Source organism: Salvia miltiorrhiza, chromosome 1, assembly GCF_028751815.1.
Source record: "Salvia miltiorrhiza cultivar Shanhuang (shh) chromosome 1, IMPLAD_Smil_shh, whole genome shotgun sequence".
In the NCBI taxonomy this organism is placed as follows: domain Eukaryota; kingdom Viridiplantae; phylum Streptophyta; class Magnoliopsida; order Lamiales; family Lamiaceae; genus Salvia; species Salvia miltiorrhiza.
This window is the reverse complement of record NC_080387.1, coordinates 41,967,805-41,990,542: the sequence shown is the minus strand read 5'-3', so window position 1 is coordinate 41,990,542 and position 22,738 is coordinate 41,967,805. Positions and strand designations below refer to the sequence as shown.

Genomic DNA, 22,738 nt, shown 5'->3' with positions numbered 1-22,738 from the left:
GGAAGGGATCCTACTTGATGTTCAAAACATTGGATGTTTTGATAGCAGAATTTGGTATATTTTTCATTGAGGTGAACATGTAACAACTCATACTCCTGGGTATTAGATACGAGTTATAGTTCACACATTTGTTAAAATGTGTGTTGTCTAACTAAAATAGGAGAGTGAAACCGAGGAAATTTGACTTGCGCATTTGTTTTGAGCAATAGTTGTTGCTAAATGCATAAGGTCTTATGGATTTGATCTATCATTGGGTTTGTGGACATGTTAGATTGTTATTTTGTTCTTGGAATTACGAGGAATATAATTTCCATTCTCGTGTTAGACATTGAAGTTTTTCTTTCCATTTTGCTTATAGAATTTATTCTACTTTGTTTAATGGAGATGAAAATATTTCACTTGAGAATACTTTATATTTGCTCAATGCGAACAAAATATCCTCAGTGTGTAAAATAAACTATCACAAGCAATGCGAATAGTCTGACTTAACTTTGACATGTAGGCTTGGTCACTTAATGAGAATTGAATAACAAGATCGAGAAAGTTAGACTATCTCACACTTTTTGACGTAAAGTCTTAAAGTGCTTGTAAAATCACATCTCAAGGGTAAAATGACCAACGAGCCACTTTCTGGGAAATGAATACGAGTTAAAGAAGTACTTGAGTTGAATCACATAGTCATATGTGGACCATTTCTAACTCAAGCACAAAGTAGATATTCGTACTTCACAACTTTCACCGAGGATTTCTCAGGGTATGGAAATGTGTATCTTATGAATCACATAAATCATAAACTTTGAGAAATTTATGGAGTTTAAGTTAGGAGTCGAGAAACAACTTGGAGAAGTATTTAATCTCTACGATTAGATCGAGAAAGAAATACTTAAGCCATGAGTTTGCCGATTGCTTGAAGTCATATGGAATATATCCACAATGGACTCCTCTAGGGATACCTCATTTGAGTTGGATATCCGAAAGGAGAAATCGAACTTTATTAGATATGGTTCGATCCATAATGAACTTCTCAAAACTTCTGGTGCATCTTTGGGACCATGCCTTGTTCATTATTGCTTACATTCTGAATCAAGTTCCACTTGAATTAGTTGAGTAAATATCATATGATTGTGGTATTGAAAGAAGCATAGTTTTACACATATGTGAATCTTGGGTTACACTACATATGTAGAGAAAATGCTCACTGATTAGTTGGAATCAAAAGTGAGAAGTGTTACTTTGTGGGACATCCGAAGAAAACACGAGAATACTATTATTTCTTGGAAAATATAAGTTCTCAGTTTTAGGATTGCGATGTTTCTTGAAAAGACTTGGTCTATAGGGAACAAGATCGTTATGACTTAGATCTTAATAAGATTTGAAAGCCACAAAGTCAACATGGAGGAAGAAAACTTGTTAGATGGTCTAAACAAGGATTTAGTGGGAGTTGTTCATGATCTCATTGGTATTGATGCACTACTTAGAGCGTCATCTACATCCAATAAGACCAGTATTGAAGATTTTACAGAAATACAAGATTCTTCAATACGGGGGGAGATATGACATTGGATGTCGAAGATTCTTCATCATGATATAGCGGATCAACTTCCTCAAGTTCAGAATAACGAAGAGCCTGCACAAATGCAACGTCGTATAAGTTCTAGAGAACGTAAACCAGTCAAAGAATTAATCTATTGGTCTAAGATCAATACGAGAAAGAATTTGAAATTGGTAATGATCTTAGAATTTAATTATGCGAAACTATGATAGTCGTAGATTCTTAGAAGTGGCAAGAAGTCATAAAATCTGAATGGACCGGTTAGACCATAAATAAGATATCATTTGGGGTAATACCTAATTGATGCTAATGATAATGTGCAAACCTGCAAGGCTAGGTTAGTGGCAAAAGATTATAGTCAGTGCGAGAGCATTGATTATGATGAAATCTTTTCGCCAATTGCAAAAGTCAAGTCCATTGAGATTTTACTTGTTGTTATGAACTAAAACAAGCTTCTAGAATATGGAACAAATGTTTTGACAAAGAAATCAAATCGTTTGATTTTGGTCAAAACCAAAGAAAGTATTGTGTTTATAGAAAACACAAGAATGAGAACACAATTTTCATCATCATTTATGTATGACATATTGAAAATGAAAATTATTGTACTCATGATGCAATCCATGAAAGACTAGTTGTTAATTTTCTTCATGGTGAAGGATTTGATTAAAGCCTATTATATCCTTGGGATCAAGATCTATTGAGTTTGAGCTAATAGATGTTAGGCTATCAAAATCCACTTACATAGACAAGGTGCTAAGGCGATACTCCATGAAGAAGTTCGAAAGGACATCTACCGATGGAATATGACATCTATTTGTCAAGAAATGACTGTCCTTCTAATGAAAATGAGATTTAATGCACAAAGGATGATCCTAACGCTAGGGCAATAGGATGGTCATGAATGTCATGATTTTCACTACACAAGGTGTAGTTTGTGTGCTTAGCATCGTTGACAGATTTTAAGAGATATTAGAAACAAGAGATTATATTAGAGCAAGTTCCCACATAAGAGGACATAGCTAATCCTTTTGACCAGTTGTTATGCATTGTGAATCATAACATGCACTTTGAGTGTTTGGACATTGGATATCTTCGAGACTGGCTGTAGTTAGTGGGAGTAAAGTAATATGTCTAGAAATAATCTGTGTTGAGACTTACTACTTGATCACATTTATGACATTTGATGTCACTAATGACATTATGCATTTATTTGATTGATTACTTTGATTATTTGTTTTCATTCAATTAAATGTTCCCATGAGTTAATACTGTTGCTAATTTAGTGGGAGGTTAGCAATAGAGTATAACTCTTAAAGCACCCCAACTAAGGATCATCAAGATTGGGATATTGATGATATGTTATAAGTTGGCATGCGATCTGTATCACATTCTTAGAGAATGTAGTTGTTCTCACGACTATGAGATATTAGATACTCGTGATAGATGCATGGATACTTGAGAGAGTATTGGCAAACCCTACCAATATATCATTTATTTTGGTGTCTATGATTATTGGTGTGTGGAGATTGTGACAGTCCTTTGACTTGAGGGCAATGCTTATCTTACTTATTGAATGGTATACTTTGACCAAGTACAATGCTTGCACTCCAATCAAAGGGGTAGATACAGCTTGTGTTGGGTATATCGGGATATAAGGGAAGATGGTAGTTGTGCCAAGATTAGGATTCATTCCTCGATTTACATTTCGAGAAGAACACTCAGTTTCTCTATATTACTTGACCGTTTAGTCACTGGCCAGTGCAATTGATATGTTCGAACTTTAAAAGTTGAACATGATCGATGGAGGTCATTTAATAAAGATGAGATAAATTGATAGAGCTTTTAGAAAGACACAATGGCAAATTCTAGGCTCTACCGAGTGGTTCGTGAATGAAAGGATGTTACTATATCTTCGCATAAAGGTTTTGTTTACAGAATCCACGTAAACGTTCTTCATATATCGAGTTCGCTACACAACGCAGTCTAGGAGTTTTGTGTAGACTTTAATTTGATTATCGACGATAATGGAGGCCTATTGGGTCACACTTTATGTGTATTGTTGATTCGCTCAAGGGTGCAAAGATAGTGCTTGGTGTTTAATCTAATGCTAGTCCAAGTGGGAGATTGAAAGATATATGGACTAGATTAGGATATATTTGATATATTCTAATAAGCTTTAATTAATTAGTAAATAGTTTGACTATTGGATTAATTAATTGGAGATAAAAGAAAAGCCCGGCCTGTTTAACCTAGGGATTACAGGCGTGTCTTATTCCTATAAGAATAGGAATATATTTCTTTTGTCTGATAGAGAACACACGTGAGATACGTAAAAACACAAGAGAGAAAACACTTAGAGCACTATAGAATTCAATCGGAGATTTCCTAGCTTTCGATGATTGAATGATGCATCTGAAATTGTTCCTGCATCGAATCTCCAATATGCGTGGATACCATAGTAGTGGATTCAATTGTAGGATTGCTAGAAGAATTGCTACAGGATTGTTTGCTACACAACAAGTAAGTTATTCTAACTGTTGTGTGTTTGTAATCTCTACACACGAATCAATTGCAAATCTAGATCTTATCCTTGACTGTTATTTCCGCTGCGTATCATTTAGATGATGTCAAGGATTTCCAACAGTATGGAGATATTTCTTACTAATACTAGGGGCGGATCTAAAATTTGTCGATAGGGGATTGACCTTGAAGGTATTAAGTGGGGGTTCGGGGGTGGTCCGTACAGTTCATTTTATGTTCAAATAGAATTTTAATAGACTCAGGATTAAAATTCGATCACCTACTATAATAAATAATTATTTTCTTTCTATTGATTCAATAACATACATTGAAAGCATATAAAAAACTACCGCTATATGTTTTAAAAAAAAATAGCTTATACAAGAATAAACTTATTTTTATTAATATATTGAAAGGTATTTTTATCTTCTTCTGAAAGCTAGACTAGGCTTAGGGGTGAGCATCGGTTCGGTGCAAAACCAAACCAAAAACTCAAAACTAAAAATCGAACCGATGGTTAAAATTGAACCGAACCGTACCAATTGGGGGCTCGGAACCAAACCGATAAAACCATCGGTTTCGGTTCGGTTCACCGAACCGGACGATGCAATTTTATTTTTTTCAAAAATACCAATTAAAAATTGTAAAATAATGTAAAATACACAAATTTCAAATGTCAAATCCCCACAACATGAACATGATAAATAATTATATATTATAATTGTGAATTAGGGTTTTAGTTTTAGGTTAAAAAAATTAGAAAAATAATTATATATTATAAAATAATTATATATAATAAAATATTAATATGTATCAGTTCGGTTCGGTTTAAAACTGAACCAAAAAATGGAAACCGACACCAAATCGAAAATTTTCGGTTTTTATTTTTCAAAATCGAACCGAAAACCGAACCAATAGAATTGGGACCGAACCGCACTAATCCGGTTCGGTTCGATTCGGTTTAGTTTTCAGTGTTGGTTCGGTTTCTGCTTACCCCTAACTAGCTATAGGCTAAGATTGAACTATATAAATATTAGCCTAAATATATTTAATATATATATAAGACAAAATTTTGGACCTGGGCTGGGCTCCAGCCCAGTGCAGCTCCCGTGTAGATCCACCAATACTAATATGGTATTACAAATAAGATTGAGACTAGCTGGAATAATGGTAATATCCATATTCCAAAAGTTGGTTTAGTAATAATTTTTATCATAATAATTTTTTTTATATAAATCCAGATATGTTGTATATATTGTTTGAAAAAACATCATTAATATTATAAATGAAATTAAAAAATAAGTAGGAAAAATACTCCATCTATCCTAATTATGTAAAACTTAGCTCGAGATTGAGCTCACAAATATGCGAACGAGATAAAAAAACAGGAAAGAAAAATGAATCGAGGGGATTTTACGTGGTTCAGCAAATGCTTACATCCACGGAAGGGTCAAGATCACAATGCTCACTATTGAAGATGATGATTTACAGTTTACAAGAATTCACTCAAGAACTACTCTCTGCTCTCTATCGAGCTTACAAGATAACCGCTCTTGATCTAAAACTCTCTCATACTGAATATGTTTTTCAGCAGCTAGCCAAAACTAACTCAACAATTAGCTTTTCTTCTACGCACATGACCGTTACACAAGAATTAATCTGGACCACACATAAAGCAACGACTATGATTAAAACTCAGCCTTCACATGCTTTATCTCCCATGCATAGTCTTTCCATGCAACTCATGCACACACAATCAACAATCTCCACCTTGTGTGCATTGCAGAACAATCTTTCCCCTTCACTTAGTCCCATCACAGGACTCCCCACACATCATATTTTCAGTGGAACAAGATTTACCAACTGCAAAAAATATCTGAATTTTGAAGCTGGTAGTGGTTTAGTTAGAACATCAGCTGCATTGTCATCTGTGTGAACCTTTACTATCTTTACTGAACCTTTTCCAACAATATCTCGAACAAAATGGAAACGCACATCAATGTGCTTAGACATTTCATGATATACCTGATGCTTTACCAAATGGATTGCACTTTGGTTATCACACTTGATCTCCACTGTCTTTTGCTGTATTCTCAGTTCTTCCATAATACATTTCAACCACAGAGACTCCTTCACAGCTTCAATTAAAGCCATGAATTCAGCTTCAATAGTAGATAATGCCACCACACTTTGTAACATTGACCTCCAATTGATTGCTGAATCATATAAAGTGAATATGTAGCCAGTTTGAGACTTCCTTGAATCCACATTGGCTGCATAATCCGCATCAACAAACCCCTTCAAAGGTTGGTCACTCATATCAGTTTTCTGAAACAAAATACCCAGATTTGAAGCTCCTTTCAAATATCTAAAAATGTATTTCAAAGCCTCCCAGTGATCTCTCCCTGGATCACTCATGAACCTGCTAGTAACACTTAAAGTATATGCAATATCAGGCCGTGTACATACCATAGTGTACATGATGCTACCTATTGCACTTGCATAAGGTACTCTGCTCATATCCCATCTTTCTCTATCATTCTTGGGCTTCTGCTTCTCTGATAATTTCAGTTGTTGTGAAAGAGGTATCATGACTGACTTTGACTCATGCATAAGAAATCTATGCAAAAACTTCAATATATAGTCTCTTTGAGTCAGCCACAGTACACCTTCAGACCTTTTCCTGAAAATGTCCATGCCCAAAATACTTTTAGCATTTCCCAGACACTTCATTTCAAACTCAGAACTCAGCTCCTCCTTTAAGATTCTTATCTTATTTTTATCTTTGCTGGCAATAAGCATATCATCTACATATAGTAGGAGATATGCTACTGTTTTCTTTGCACTTCTCTTCATGTATACACAGTCATCATGTTTCGATCTAATGAATCCAATTTTCTTTATGAATTCATCAAACTTTCTAAACCATTGCCTTGAACTCTGTTTTAAACCGTAGAGAGACCTTTTAAGTAGGCAAACTTTGCCTTCTGCCCCCGGAAGAACATATCCTTCTGGCTGCTCCATAAAAATGGATTCCGCTAGCTTTCCATGCAGGAAAGCAGTCTTAACATCAAGTTGCTCCAGCTCATAATCATGTTGAGCTACCAGAGATAACAATATCCTGATGGAAGCGTGTTTCACTACAGAAGAAAAAACTTTATTGAAGTCAATTCCTTCTTTTTGTGTGAAACCCCTTGTCACCAATCTTGCTTTATACATTATCCTTTCTTTATCTGTTACCTCCACCTTTTTCTTAAAGATCCATTTGCAACTGATAGGCTTTTGTGTAGTAGGTCTGTCCACTATAATCCATGTCTTATTCTTCATGAGAGAATCAATTTCCTCATTCATAGCAGCTATCCACATGTTTATGGCTTCCTGATAGGTTTTAGGCTCTTGATACTCTATATCCTCTGCCACATTCAGTGCATAGGCCACCAAATCTGCTTGATTGTATCTAGATGGTGGATGGATTACCCTTCTTTCCCTATCCCTTGCCAGTAAGTAATCTCTGAGTTCATCTCCATTTGCTTCTACCTCTTCATCCTCAGAACCCCCAAGCAAGGGGGACCCCGACTCGCTGACCGGGCAACGAGACCCCCGTACAACTCTGCGAAGCGGGAGATCCAAGATGTATCAACAAAAAGCTTCTCGAAACGCCAAAAACACCACAACACCCTACAAAATAACAGGAATGGACACAAAGCCATTGAGCAAGTATAAAATAATACAAATACGCACAGGGCATGCTCCAAAGTGCGTCCCAATACCCGCAATTATCAACCAAAAATGAGGTAAACACGTGCTTTTCGACATTTTTTTTCTTCCAGATTTCTCCGACAGCCACGCATCGCGCCTTAGCTTTTCACATACTCTGTGTTGTCAATAATTTCCAACCCAGTGCTGAGTTATTTCATAAGACTCAGATCTTGAAGAAGACTGGAATCTATTATCACTTCACTTCTAAACCACACTGCCGTATAGAATTCTTAAAAAAGCTAAATTCTTTAGAGAAGGATTTCCTAGACAAATATGTCTTCGTCCGTGTGAACGATGGGTGGAATTGGTGTACGTATACCGAGAATTTCAAGATGTGCTGGTATCCTTCCAAACGCACTCCTGAACCCAACAAAACTCCATTAACCAGTTTTGAACATGCACTGCTTGATGGTTTAAATGCTCGTTTCAAGAATGGAAAATTCGACTACCAAGCCCTAACTCAAAGTAGCTCGATCTTGGCAGGCGCAGAGTTATTTTCCAAATATCCCCAAGCTAGCATTGGTATAACTTGCGTCTACTATTATTTAGTTCTTCACTCTCGTCTCCCTCCTTTTGTTTTTATTTTCATTTTTGTTTTTTTGTTTTTTTTTATAATATTTTTCCATGCGGCAACGTGTGGAAGACCAGATCTGGCGCTATTATCCCCGGACTATCCATTGCCATGCCAGAAGTCCGTGCCGTCGGTCCTGCGACCAACACGTCCAACCCCAGTACAGGCCAAATGGGTAGCTCTCAAGGAGCGGTTCAACATGTGGACCCCTCTTTAACCCGGGTCTTCCTCGAATTACTGGGACCAACACTGTCTCACCCGGTACCGTACCCGTTACTATTTTACCCACCTCCCAATTATAATTGGTGGATGAAGAGTCCAGCCCCTCGAAAGTAGAAGGGGGACATCTCTAGCGCAAGAAAAAACATCATCAAAGGAACCGTCTAAGAAAAAGAAGCGCGACAGTAAAACCCTTGATGAAGCTGATTCTTTTCAGGTTCATCTCACCTCTTCCCATTCTCCCGGTGCATAGGCTGTTGCGGGAATTGACTGGTGCGGAGTGTCAAGCATTGATGGAAACCCGCACCTCCTCCAGCGACCTGAAAAAACTTGATGATATGGACCCTGAACTTTTTGTCGATGACCTTTGTCTGGCGACCAAGGCGGTATGCATTTTGTCTTAACCTTCCTCGCTCTATTCTCAACATGTTATGCTCTCACTTGTAAAATTTCTTTTTGTTGTAAAGATAAATATTAGGAACCTCGCTGCTGCTCGCAAAATAAGGAGGGGCGTTGCGGCGCTGAAAACCAAAGAAGCTGATCTTATGGCAACACTGGAAAGATGCACTTCTCTGGAGGAGGAAGTTCACCATACTCGAGGGAAACTTGGACAAGTTAAGGCCGAGAGGGACTCTTTGGAGGAGAAAGTTCACCACACTCGGGGGTACACGACGAGGCCGTAGAGCAAGGTAGGTATTTTCCAATCACAATTATCCTACAAAATCAATGTATAGAAACAATTAAAAACATAATCATGTGTTTGAACCAAATAATACAACAACAAACAACAAAAAAATATTGAAAACGATGGGGCTGCCGAGATCGCGATGGGAGGCTCCCATCGTGGACACGATGGCAGCTGTTAGACCCTTGAAGGCCGATGCCGAGACGTGTTGAGTCATTGGCACACCTCGGCACGATGGTGCCCCAGTATTCTCGTTCTATGCAACTTGGCTGGATTGAAGGATGGATACCGAGCATCGTGCGTCGGGCACGCACAGTGCCACGTAGGCGCATCGAGTGATTTCGGGCGTCACACATCGAGCGTGCGGGGTGCCGAGTACGAGCATCGAGCACACACGCTTCCGAGCGAGCGTGCCAGGTGATGCCAGGCATTGCGCATAGGGCGTGCGGGGCGCCAAAGCACGGGCGTCTGTCGAGGCAGACACGCGCATGGGCAATTGGAGTTGTGCGCGCGCGCGCCGAGCGATGGGCAAATTCCCGACATGACACGTCAATTGGTGCCAAGCGCTACCCGGCAGCCACGCGAGCAACAGTTGACGATGTGTGCCAACAAGGCAAAAGGCGAAGGACTTAAGTCTGAGCAGTTATACATGTTTGTTCGTAGGTTAGACTGGAGTTAGTGGGCGGTTTTGGCTGCAAATAACCACCCACGTCGTTAGAAGCCTCTGATTGACACGACAGTTATCCTAGTGATGGGGGATTGTCCATCACACAGATAAGCGATTTTGGGCAGAATCTCACATTAGAGATTCGTGTGTGCAAGCCTTATACCATTTGTATGAAGTTGTGAGTAATATGAAGGTTCAGAGTGAGTTGTCTCGTAAGCTTGTGTGTGATTTACGTTTTGATCTGTTGTGCATCTTGTGATCTTATTGCTTGCGCGAGTACACGAATACTCACCTAAATCTAAACACGAGAGTTGGTGAGAGAATGTTGGCGGGTCGATTGTGAGTGTGATCGACGCCGCACAAGGCGAAAAAATCGAGTCTAAAAAAATACCTTGTGACAGCAACCATCGTGGGCCACGATCGTGCCCACGACGGCGCCATCGTGTCCACAAGGGTAGCCCCCATCGTGTCCTCGATGAGAGCCACAACGGGCGACGAGGAATGGGAGGGGGAAGGGCACGGGGGGCGAGGCCCGCCCACGAAGGGGGCGATGCACGGCCACGACGTGTGAGGCCCGGTCACGATGGGGGCAACGCACGACCACAACGGGGGCGAGGCCCGCCCACGATGGGGCGAGGCACGACCACGACAGGCGAGGTACGCCCACGACGAGGGTGAAACTCGGCCACGATGGGGGCGAGGCCCGGCTACGATGGGGGCGATGCATGGCCACGACGAAGGCACGATCGTGTCCATGGTCGTGCCCACGATCGGCGCCATCGTGAGCAGCCATCGTGCCTCCCATCGTGGGCTCGATGGAGTCGTCTTCCTCAACCCCAACTCAAGCTATATCCCAACCAACTTTGTCCAAACCCAAACAATTATTTTTGAAATTTTCGAAAAACAATCTTTCAATTTTAAAAAAAAATTCAACAAATATCAACAAACTCAAGTTATGTATTAAATAAACATGATTCTCAAAGTATTATAACACATATACATGTATTTAACTAAGAGGTGGTTCTTCGATTGCCGGACACGATGAAGATTGATTGATGCTTAATTGTTCTAATTTTAAGGGTTTATATGAGCTTTATTTTAAGATAATCTTCTGGAATTTGGTATGTTTTATGGCTTGTTTGATGCTTTGCAGGAGATTTAGGTTTTTGGATGGAAGAATACAATTTTGGAGATTTCGGGGCTAAAGAGGGTGTTTTTAGCATAACTCTGTAGCCAGAGCAGAGCAGTATAGCTTTGTCGCCAAAGCCTGCGCTCCAGACCAGATCAGAGAAGTCAACCAGACCAGAGAAGTCAGCCGAAGCCCCGCGTCAGAGAAACCAATCTCCAGAGCAGTGAAATGGATAGCCAGAGCAGCGAAGTGAATCGCCAGAGGAATCAACAGTCAGAGCAGAGGAAGCCCCGAACTGCAGAGAAATCAAATCCAGAGAAATCAACATATCAGAGCAGAGGAATCACTAGTCAGAGAAATCACCAGTCATCGCAGCGAAGTCAGAGCAGAGAAATCACCATTTCTCTGGCGATAGCCATTTCTCTGGCGCGACCCGTTCCCCTGGCGATAGCCATTTCTCTGGCAAGGTCCGTTTCTCTGACGACAGCCGTTCCTCTGGCGAGAGCCGCGATTTCCGCCAGAGTGGAGATTACTTGCTGAGTACGCCAGCTGGAAGTTGCCTTATCTTGCACGATTTTATTGCCTTTAGAGTTCTACTTTGCATGGCAACTTCCATAGTGATCAAGAAGGATTTGAAATCTATAAATAGGGCTTAGTTTTCGTCTTTCAAAAAATAATTCCTTGCCCTAATTTTCGTCTTTGCTGGAGATCATCTTTCCCTTGGCAGCCGCAAACTTTAGACTTAGACTTATTAGTTTACTGTGATTACGTTCATCCTTTTGTTTTAGTTTTTAGTGCAGACGATTTCTCTTTTCATTCCAGAGTGGTTATTTTATTTTCTTTGCAATTTAATTTATTCTCTTGTTCTATGTTTACTTTTATTTCTTTGCTTGTTCTTAATTTAAGCATGAGTAGCTAAACTTTTAATTCGGCAAGAATAATGAAACTCTAATTTAATGATCTGTGAGACCTAATTGGTTTAAAATTGATTCCTATTGATTCCGATTAATTCCTAGGTTCAATGATAATTCTGATTTTATTTAAGCCTGATCAACTTAGGTTTAATTGGATTATAGTCAATTAGCACCTCCAATCCGTAATTGTTGGAATAAGGCTGATTAGTGACAAAACTACCATGTTCGTAGTAGGAATTAATTGGTATATTAATTATTACTAGCGTATCTAGGATAATTGATATAAATGGGGTTCCTTCACCTTAATGCTATTAGAATATTAAATCTAAGACTGGCGTATCCAGCTAGGTTATATTTTAATAAGGGAAATAGACAAGACTAGCGTATCTAGCTATCTATCGACATAGTAAGTAGGAATTGGGGTATGTCAGTGCGTATCACGATATCCTATAACTCGTTGGTTAATAGGGATTAATTAATTATTGCGTCGAGGATCAGAGATTAAATTAGTGTGGATTTATTTGAGCCGAATTACCTTTCTATTGATTTATTTCAAGAGTTATTTCTATTTGATTTGTTGCATTCTTAGTTTTAATTAATTCTTCTCAAAATTAAGGCGTGGTGGCATCACAAAAAATATAGATTTTAGGGAATTGAATGATTTTACCTGCTCTCTGTGGGATCGACCCTGCTTATCATCACACTAATTTGTTTTGATAATTCCGCAGGAATTATTTGGTGGAAAAGGACATCCACCATAGATGAAAGTTTGTGGGTCAAAAATTTTAAAGAGAGAAAGTGGGGAGGAATTTGAAATTTGGGGGTTGGGGGATCGAATTTTGGCCTATTTTTCTTTATTTTTTTATTTTGTTTTTTTTTTCAATGATATAAGATAAGGGTATTTTAGTCTTTTAATTTATTTTGATATACAAAAGAGTTACTTTTAAGTTGGGGCTATTAAATACTTTATTTTTAAATAATGGTATTTAAAAACTTGGAAGCCATAAGAATATATAGGTGGTCTTCAGTTTGATTAGATATGACTTAATTTTATACTATGCTTAGACCATCTCCAATGGTACACCAAATTCTATTTTGGTGTACCAAAACCTCTTCAATGGTACACTAAACTCAAACCCAAAATAGGTTTGGGGCCACCATATGAATAGTATTACACCAAATTTGGTGTGATACTATTCACTACACCAAAACACTTTATAGACTAACCCCTCTTCTTGCTAGATATTGAGAATCCGTCGAATTGAGAGTTGCAGGCTAGTGTTGAAGAAGGCGTTCTGACGAAGACGCTCTGTATTTTCTCAAAACGAAGAAGACGACTTTTTCAACTTTGTAGCGCTATGCATTTAATTATAATTTAGGGCTGTGTATCTGAATTTATTGGGCTCCTACAATGGGCTCTCAATAATTCTTTTGTTTTGTTAATTTCGTAGCTTTTTGTTTTGAGGAATGAAAGTTAATTTATTTTGTTTTGTTAATTTCGTAGCTTTAAATGATTAGAATGAAAGTTATAAAAAAAATAATAATTTGATCTTTGGTTATGGCATGCTTATTTTGATTTGCTGGGCACCAACAATGATATAAACGTGTTGGATTCATCGCATATTTTCAATAATCTCACTCAAGGTATTGCCCTTCCAGCTAATTATGTTATTAGAGGAAAAGAATACAATATGAGTTATTACTTAGCTGACGGCATATATCCTAAATGGGCTACCCTTGTGCAAACAATTAAAGAGCCTCGTACTAAAAAATTGAAACATTTTGCAATGAAACAAGAAGCATGCAGAAAAGACATAGAACGTGCATTTGGAGTTCTCCAAGCACGTTTTGCAATTGTAGCTGGATCAGTGCGTTATTGGGATAAATAAGTACTATATGCTATAATGACCACTTGTATAATATTGCATAACATGATAGTTGAAGATGAACATGACCTTACTACTCCAATTCAAGTTGCTAGAGATGCACCACTACCAAAGGTTGAGATGGCGACAGATGAAAATGCTCGATTTCAAGAATTTTTATCTTGCTATATAGTCATAAGGAATAGAGATGCTCACTTCGACCTTCGGAATGAGTTAATTGAGCATTTGTGGGAAGAATATATTAATTTTGTGTCTTGAATTTTATGTGGATGTTGGTTTATTTGTTGTATTTTATATTTCAAGTTATGCACTCCCCCCGTCCACGAATCAACTTCCCATTTGCCTCTAAAATTTTGTCCACCAATTAACTTCCCATTCTATTTTTTGGACATATATACCCTCCCTTATTTTTAAAATTACTACACTCTACCATTTTGGGCCCACCCATTAAAAACACTAATTAAGCAACCCTAATTAATTAAGTGGGCTAATAAATCTGATTTGCCTTTTCCTTTTTCGGCCCAATCACCTAACTTATGTCTCTATTTTTATTCTCTAAAAAGGGGGAAAATTTCCATTCGGCGCAAACCCTAATTCTCGAAGGTTCCGCCGATCTCCCACCCCTCCCTGTTCTCCGATCATCTTGTTCGTCCCACCAGTTAACTTCCGCCGATCTACCTATGGCTGTTTTCCTACGATTCCTCCCACTTATCCGCTTGAATGGGAAGTTGAATCGGAGGAAAAAAAAATAGGGGGATCCCGCCTCCCCTCCATGGAAGATGTCGCCATTTCGTATGCGAGTTATCTTCAAGGGGTTGCGTCGGAATGTGCATCTATGCTGCCAGAATCTGAATTGTTCATAGATTCGACCGAACCCATGGTGCCAGAGACTGAATCTTTCGTAGATTCGACTCCGACACCTGGATCTGTCGAGGAATGGTCGCCGCCGTCTCACACTCGACCTTTAATGGCGCCGGCACACGGTGCCCCACTCCGACACCTGGAAGATATCGTCTCTTTTGGTTTGTTGGTGGCTGGTGATGCCTATGAGGTTTGTTTGTTGGATGGTGATGCCTATGGGGTCTGTTGGTTGGTTGGTGATGCCTATTGTGTTCTTGGTTGGCTGGTGATGCCTATGGTGTTTGTTGTTTGTTGGTTGTGCCTTAATATGTGCTCTGAATATTAAGACTGTATATGTGCTCCGGTGCTCTGGTATATGTGCTTTGGTGCTCTGGTATATGTGGTTTGGTGCTCTGTTTAAAAGACTAATTCAAATTCGTGTGTAGTAAATGCAGAAGAATTTAAAAGTTTAATTCAAAAAATTAAGAATAAATTTAATTAAGCATTAAAAAAAAGCAAGAAATAACTTATATAAAAAAAAGAAAACTTTAAGTCAAAGCTTCAAAATAATGTGAAATAGTTAGTGCAAGATTAGTAAAACAAAGGATGGGACATACACAAAGTGGTTTCGGAGATTAAGGTGAGGATGTGGAGTTGGGGTAAGATTTTCGGTTTTCTTGAGATAGATTCGAACTTTGAGGGATGGTTAGCTGATGCTTCATCTCTTGTGACTCTGTAATGTGATCTTGGTACTGCTGGTACCCATGGTTTTTTATAAATTCCTTTTTCTTATCAAAAAAAAAAGTAAAAGTAACCACAATATATTAACACTACTCTTTTAGTCTTTTACACCACTTTTACATCACCTTATTCAGTTTTTTTAAGTTTCGTGCCGAACATCAAATGGGAAGATGATTCATGGACGGAGGGAGTAATATTTAATGAATTTTATTTTAAAGTTTAGTTTTTTTTGCTTATATAATAATAATAATAATAATAATAATAATAATAATAATAATAATAATAATAATAATAATAATAATAAAATTAATTTCTGTATAATATTTATTTTAATATGAAATTATTAATTAAAAATTGGGGCAAATGTATAATTTAAAAGAAATACATAGGTATAATTGAAGAAGTATAAAAACTAAGTGGAAAGAGAATATTTAAAAAATATTCTTTTGGATTTGAGTTTGGTGTAAATGGTTGGAAAGGAAATACTATTGAATGTGACATATACTCTAAAATGGATTTGAGTTTGGCTTAAATGGTTGGAGACGTCCTCATCGATTGAATGGAGTCGACTCAATACTTAGAGGGTGTTTGGCTAAGCTTATTTTAAAGAGCTTATAAGCTCTTGGAGCTTATAAGATGTTTCAAGAGCTTATAAGATGTAGTTTTCTAAGAGCTTATAAGTTGTCAAAGTGTTTGGATAATTGAGCTTATAAGCTAGAGAGAGAAAATATTTTTTTAGAGAAAGAAAATCGAACAGAAATGAACTTGAATGATATATGATGAAAATAATAAATTATAGTTGAAAAATATTTGTAAAATAATTATTACATATGAGATTACAAAAAAATAAGTTCAAGTAGATGAACTTATTTTTTTGGGAGCTTATAAGCTCTTGGAGCTTAAATTTGGAGCTTATAAGCTGTTTAGGAGCTTATTTTGCCAAACACCTCCTGAACAGCTTATACGTTGTTTTGAGGAGCTTAGAAGCTCAACCAAACACCCTCTTAATTTTTTCTTTTAACCTCCAATTAGGGTTCCTTAAAAGGGCCATTTCCCCTCTGCGCGCTTCTGACTGCTGTGGATATGGCATTGCTATAAAGCCTATTTCAAATAAGGTTTTGAGATTTCAAGTACCGTTGGAGATGGTCTATAAAATAACAGAGAAAAAGAGTATGAAGACAGAGAAACTTGATTAAATCCGCCATATGAGCCACTTCTGAATAGGCTTTCAATGCTATGGACGACGAGCTAGTGGTTTGTAGTTCTGCCGACCTGAAAATTTTAAAGATTGGGTTTTTGTTATATGGGTGGTGCCTGCTTCTTTCCACGAAATTCATTGTTTTCTCTCAAGTTTGGGCTATCGGGTAAGGTGGATTTTCTTAGAAAGTGGATAACTGTAAAGGATAGTAGCTTCTTCTGCAATATGTATAGTCGTATTTCTGCCTTGGAAGACTATGATAATTCTACTTCAAATAGTGAAAGCAGCTCAGAAAGCGAAAGAAATTTTTTAAGACAGAACTCCCGTGAATTTAGAAGCATAAAGCTTTTGTCTGCTGTTGTTAGAGTGCTCAAGACTTTAAATTGGAGAGTTGCAAAAGAAATTTCCTTTTCTAGGTCTGTGTATAAGTATGATTTTGATGAATCGTGTGTGGCTTTTAAATTGCTGGTGCATATATATTTGTGTGCCAAAATGGAAATGGAAGTTTATGCGATGCTTAAGGATATTATATGCTATTGTCAAAAGGCTGAGCTCGATTTATTTGGTCTATCGAATGCTCTATTGGATATTCCTAGTGATGAAGAAGGATCAACTTTACTTATAAGTGTCCTCATCAAGGTTTTTGCTTCAAATAGGTTGCTTGAGAATGCAATTGCTGCGTTGCAGCAGGCTAGGAGACTTGGCATTCAACCTGGCATCCGGTCATGTAATTTCCTGCTCAAATGCTTAGCGGAAGCCAATGAGAGGGAGTCGCTAATGACTTTATTTGAAGAAATCAAGAAGTATGGACCATCCCCTAATGCATACACCTACACAGTTATGGTGAATTTTCACTGCAGTAAGCCACATAGCACAGGTAGAGTGGATATTGATGAAGCTATTATTATTATGGAGGAAATGGAGACAGTTGGAATTAGTGCATCCGTTGTAACATATGGTACATTAATTCTTGGATTGTGCAGAGCCGGAGCTGTTGATGTTGCTTGGAGATACATCAATGACCTGAAGCGTAATGGCCAGCCATATAATTGTTACTGTTATAATATAGTTATTCATGGATATGTGAGTATAGGTGAACTGGATCAGGCTATGCAAGTTTTTTCTGAAATGGAGGATTCTGGAATTGTAGCAAATGTGTATAGCTATAGTATCCTGATTGAGGGTTTCTGCAGATGTGGAGATATAGGGAAAGGTCTTAGCCTTCTCAATGAGATGGAGAAACGTAATATTAAACCATCCCTCATCACCTACAGCTCAATCTTAAAAGGTCTGTCGAAGAGTGGCTTGACGAAGATTGCATTGGATATATTCAGGAGGATTGGGATCTCTGGCTATGAATATGACAAGCATGCTTACAACATTTTGATTAGTGGATTTTGTGCTCAGGGTGAGATAGATTCTGCTAAAAGACTTCTAGAGGAGATGATCAACAACAATTTGGTTCCTAATTATTTCAGTTATCAAAGTTTGATCCTAGGTTTTTGTAGAATCGGATTCTTTGAGGAGGCTTTGCATTTTGTTCATGTGATGACAGAATCCGGTCGTCTACGTGATTCTTATTTGTTCAATCATGTCATATATGGATACTGCAATGCAGGTCGGGTAGAGGAAGCCTTGCAATTGATTGATGAGATGACATACCTGGGCATTTCTCCAAACACGTATAGCTATTCTGCGATTATCAACCGGCTGTGTAAGGAACACAAGTCAAGGAAGGCCCTAGAGGTTATCCCTGTAATGCTTAAATCTAATCAATTCCCTAATGATGTGATCTATAGCATCCTCATTCACGGCTTCGCTAAACAAGCAAATCTAAGGGAGGCTTTTATGTTGTACGCAAACATGTTGAAGGCTGGTATCTCTCCTGATGTGGTCACTTTCACGATTCTCAGTAATGCGTTATCCACCGAAGGAAGGGTGGAAGAGGCATATAACTTGTTTAGAGTAATGATCTCTAAGGGCCTATATCCCGATGTAATATCCTATACAAACATCATTGCTGGATTTTGTGAGAGCAAAGATATGAAGAAGGCATGGAGTCTGTTCCAGGAGATGGTGAACAAGGGTATCTCACCTTCTGTTGTCACTTATACATGCTTAATTGATGGGTTTTGCAAGATTAATCACATGGGTATGGCCAACATGCTGATAGTTGAAATGAATCAGAAGAATGTCTGCCCTGATCTCAGTACTTACCGGGTTCTACTCCGTGAGTGCCAAAGACTTGGATTTGTGGACAGAGCTCAGCTTTTATTCACTGAAATGAAAAATAGGGGAATAATTACTGATTAAGTACTTGAAGAACATGAGAGTTATTGACCTTGTTTTAAGTTTGGAGAAGGTGCGATTAAATACGCGCTTGTCCTAGCATCAAAGACCTTTGATTGCTTGTGATTTGCATGGTTTTGGTCGAGGAAAGAGTGGAAAGCACGTTTTGCAATAGGGAGGAAGGAACATATGGTACACCATAACTCACTCTTATCTTATCTATTACTGAACTTTGTCATACCACTGCAATTTTTTTCAATATCAAGTTTTGAGATTGGATTCATGATATTCCCTGATTTTGCATTTGTAAGACTTACTGATTTACTCATCTTAGCTAATTCTGGTATAAACAAATATGACAGTGGGTTATGTGCGTGTGTTGGCCTAGCGGTAGAGTGGTTAATGCTTAAGGCCAAACGTCTTGGATTCGAGTCCATCGTGGCGCGGTCTTTAAATTTGCTTATTTAATTGTAAACAAAATAAAAAATAAAAAAATATGACAGTGGGTTGGATTTCAGGGTTTTATTTAACCATGACATTTATTGAGTCAACATTTTCTGTGTATAATTCTTTTTCCTGAGAAATTCGAAGCGGACTTGATGAAGATTGCAATGACTACTTTGAGCTCCAAAATTCTCTCTCTACAAGAAACATTTTGCAAAACTAGTTGTTGATGCTGTTATGAGGTTAAAGGTATAATCATTTTGATTTTGTAGCTTAGGAGCATTAGACTTGCATACCCCAAAAAATTGTAGGTGTATGAATATTTGTTGTATAATGACTCATCAAATTTGGAGGCATTTAATCAATTTTTATGTACACTGTAAAGATTGTGCATATGAATGCTTGATTTCGATGAAATTTTTTTATTTATTTACTTTCCTCCTTATTTTGGGTTCTCAATATTCTTATCCCTTAAATTTGTTCGTTAGCATGAATTTTTGAGCTCAATTCATCATGGGATTGGATATTTTAAGTCAGCTCAATTTGTCTTCTAAACATGTATGTACATGCTCATAGAAAGCCCTGTTTACGTTGGCTCTTTTAATGAGCATACCATCAGTTAGTGGAAACCTGATTTTGGGTTCTGAGCCTAGCCTCCAAAAAGAAAAAAGAAAAAAAAAAATCTTTGTTCTTAGCTCATATGTTTTATCAACAACTGTGGTGCTCCTTTGTTTTAAATTTTTATGCCCCTTCATCATTTAAGTATATTGGCTGATCTGATTTACTGATAAAAATGGCAGGGAAGCACAAATTTGGAGTTCATTCAAATCATTAAAAATCCTGGAGGTTCATTGAAAGACTCCTTAGTCATGGGTGAGGCTAATACACATTCTTGTGTACTTTACTGTTTCTGTGTACTGACATCTGATTATTTACTAATATTCTCCCGTGTGGAGATTTTTGTCCCTTTTCATGTTTCTCTTTGGTATAGCTTTATTATTTAATTGTTTTGGCTTTAACCATCTACAAATAGTTGCTCTGAAAGACTCTAAAGAACCCCTGATTTAATTTCAACTATTTCAAAGATGCATGTTTCTTTACTTTCTGCATCTTGATTCTTGGTAGACCAGAAATATTTTCCAATTCATTCTATGCTAACTGTTTTGATTTTCTAACCCTACTCTTGACATTCTTTTGGTTCAGATTTATTTTAGACAAAAAATTGGTATTGGCCAACAAAAGTGGATCGAAAATGCGAAGATATTGTTAACTGCAATGGATACAGATAAAGTGAAATTTATGGGGGAAAAGGAAATATGAGGGAAAAAGTTCAAAAGATTATCAGTCATGGGGTAAACTGCTTTGTTAACTGACAATTGATTTACAATTTTCCGGAAGAACTATTTGCCGTTGCTGGTGTGCTTGATATAGAGCATGCTGATTTTGATGGTATTGAGCGGCTAGGTCTTGTTACTGGTGGTGAACTAGCATCAACATCTGACAATCTTGAGTCTGTTAAGCTTGGGCACTGCAAACTCATTGAAGAAATTATGATTGGCGAGGACAGGTTGATACACTTCGCTGGGGTTGCTGCAGGCATGTACGATTGTGCTGAGAGATGCAAGGTATGTTAAATCATTAATACACTATTGAATAAATCTGTCCTTTTGGCAGAAGGTTATTTTCTTTGCAGTAAGTTATCGAACTAATCTGTCCATCACAATGTTATCTAGCCACAAATATTGTGGATTATTCATCAACCAAAAAAGGAGAAATGGAGTTATATTTTTCCAGAATACTAACAGCTTTTGACAAAAAGATAGTATATATTAAAACCGAGTTTTTAGACTCTGTTTTGCTTTATGTAGTGATGTTTCTCTTTATTTTAAAGTTCATTGCTAGAAATTTCTGTTTTAGGTCTTTGCTGTCTTTTGGCTTGAAAAGTGAGGTGATAAAGTGCTATTCTTTTGTTTATCATTAGGAAAAAACATGGCTATGCTTTCTATCTTTGGGTTGATAATCGGACTATCTGTTTTCTTCAGCACATGCTTCCGATCTGTGTGGTTTAACTGTTAAAGAATAAATTTATAAATCAAGTAACTAAGCTTATTATTAATTTTGAGAGGTGCAATCGTCTTCGTGTTTTTTCATAACACCTCATATGACTAACTAGGTTTCTGAATATTATTACTCAATCAGTAAACTAAGTGATTTTGCTTTATTTCGTAATGAATTAAAATCTGTCTTAAAAATCTTGAATATATTTACTGATGATATATGTGATGTTCCTTCCTCAGTCCTCATATGTTGGATGAACCTGAAAGATCTCTGCATGATGCCTTGTGTGTGCTAACCCAAACGGCAAATGACAGCAGGGTTTTACTTGGAGGTGGTTGGCCAGAGATGGTGATGACAAAGGCAGTTGATGAACTTGCTATGAAGACTCCAGGGAAAATTGAGGCGTTCAAACTTCAAAGTAAAGCAGGCCACGGAGGAGGGAAGATCATATGTGAAGAGGCATGATTAACAGGATAGGAGTCATCCATGCTGCCAAAGGTTAAGCCAAATCCAAAACATGAATTTATCATGTATTTCTGTATCACTTTTGTTTGGAATTAAATCTAAATACTTTTAAGAATATTTCTCTACACTAGAATTTTCATCTTGCAACTTACCTAATAGCCTTACCACTGGTCCATAGCCCTGTCTTTTGCTTGCTCACTGTGCATATTTGGTTTCATTTCAAGTTTATCTAACATTTCCAGTAGGTTGTAAAAATGAAAATGTATCTTATTTTTATTTTTTTAATTGTTTATCCACATTTCGAATTTGTGGTTGGTTTACACGGTAGTCTTCTTGTAATGATAATATGGGACAGTGATATATGGTAGATCTAATAATATGTGATTGTGATGGATGATGTATACTAAAACAAGGTGTTGATTAGAAATATATTGTACCAAAATAAGTCGTTGTGAAAGAAATTTAATGGGCGGCGATGCTTTGTAGGGTATTACTATTAGTGACAAAAGTGTCCAATGCTTTGCTCATATCCTAGTACGTGGACGCTGCCTTTTCCTCAATTAACTTTTGGTATAATAGTAACTATTTGGTGGTGAGTGTTTCTTAAAATCAAATTTTATGTTTAAATTCTCCTAACACGTCGTTGATCGAAATTCATGCCTCAAAATTTTATCTGTAATTTACCTTTACATAATTAACTCACCTGGACAATTTTCCTCACCATGAAAAAGTCCACCAATTTCTATCTTTATTTATCTTCAGTTTTTTCGAGGGGAAAACGAGAAGATATATTATAGA

General features: G+C 37.5%; 2 protein-coding genes across 14 annotated transcripts; both read left to right on the top strand.

The window, feature by feature from the left end:
* The first annotated feature begins 16,515 nt into the window (after positions 1 to 16,515).
* On the top strand, positions 16,516 to 22,088 carry LOC131025425 (pentatricopeptide repeat-containing protein At1g05670, mitochondrial-like). Of its 13 annotated transcripts, XM_057955251.1 has the most exons (5): positions 16,517 to 16,850; positions 17,341 to 19,165; positions 20,218 to 20,290; positions 20,621 to 21,042; positions 21,715 to 22,088. In XM_057955251.1, the coding sequence occupies exons 1-2, from the start codon at positions 16,723 to 16,725 to the stop codon at positions 18,995 to 18,997; spliced, it is 1,785 nt and encodes a 594-aa protein (XP_057811234.1). In that variant the 5' UTR covers positions 16,517 to 16,722; the 3' UTR covers positions 18,998 to 19,165; positions 20,218 to 20,290; positions 20,621 to 21,042; positions 21,715 to 22,088. The 13 variants fall into 13 exon arrangements, with proteins under 13 accessions (XP_057811222.1, XP_057811197.1, XP_057811173.1 ...); XM_057955239.1 differs by having other exon boundaries at positions 16,516 to 19,165; positions 20,882 to 21,042; XM_057955214.1 differs by having other exon boundaries at positions 16,516 to 19,165; positions 21,790 to 22,088.
* On the top strand, positions 20,287 to 21,940 carry LOC131008248 (T-complex protein 1 subunit beta-like). Its single transcript, XM_057935141.1, has 4 exons — positions 20,287 to 20,290; positions 20,816 to 21,042; positions 21,335 to 21,360; positions 21,715 to 21,940. Exons 1-4 carry the CDS (start codon positions 20,287 to 20,289, stop codon positions 21,938 to 21,940), a joined length of 483 nt encoding a protein of 160 aa, XP_057791124.1.
* Positions 22,089 to 22,738: the final 650 nt, after the last annotated feature.

Excerpts from the sequence above, each read along its gene's own strand:
- LOC131025425 (XM_057955244.1), top strand. The coding sequence starts at position 16,790 with ATGGGTGGTGCCTGCTTCTTTCCACGAAATTCATTGTTTTCTCTCAAG.
- LOC131008248 (XM_057935141.1), top strand. Across the intron at positions 21,043-21,334 it reads ATTGTGCTGAGAGATGCAAG|GTCTTTGCTGTCTTTTGGCT; the intron begins GTATGTTAAATC and ends TTTCTGTTTTAG. Across the intron at positions 21,361-21,714 it reads GCTGTCTTTTGGCTTGAAAA|TCCTCATATGTTGGATGAAC; the intron begins GTGAGGTGATAA and ends TTCCTTCCTCAG.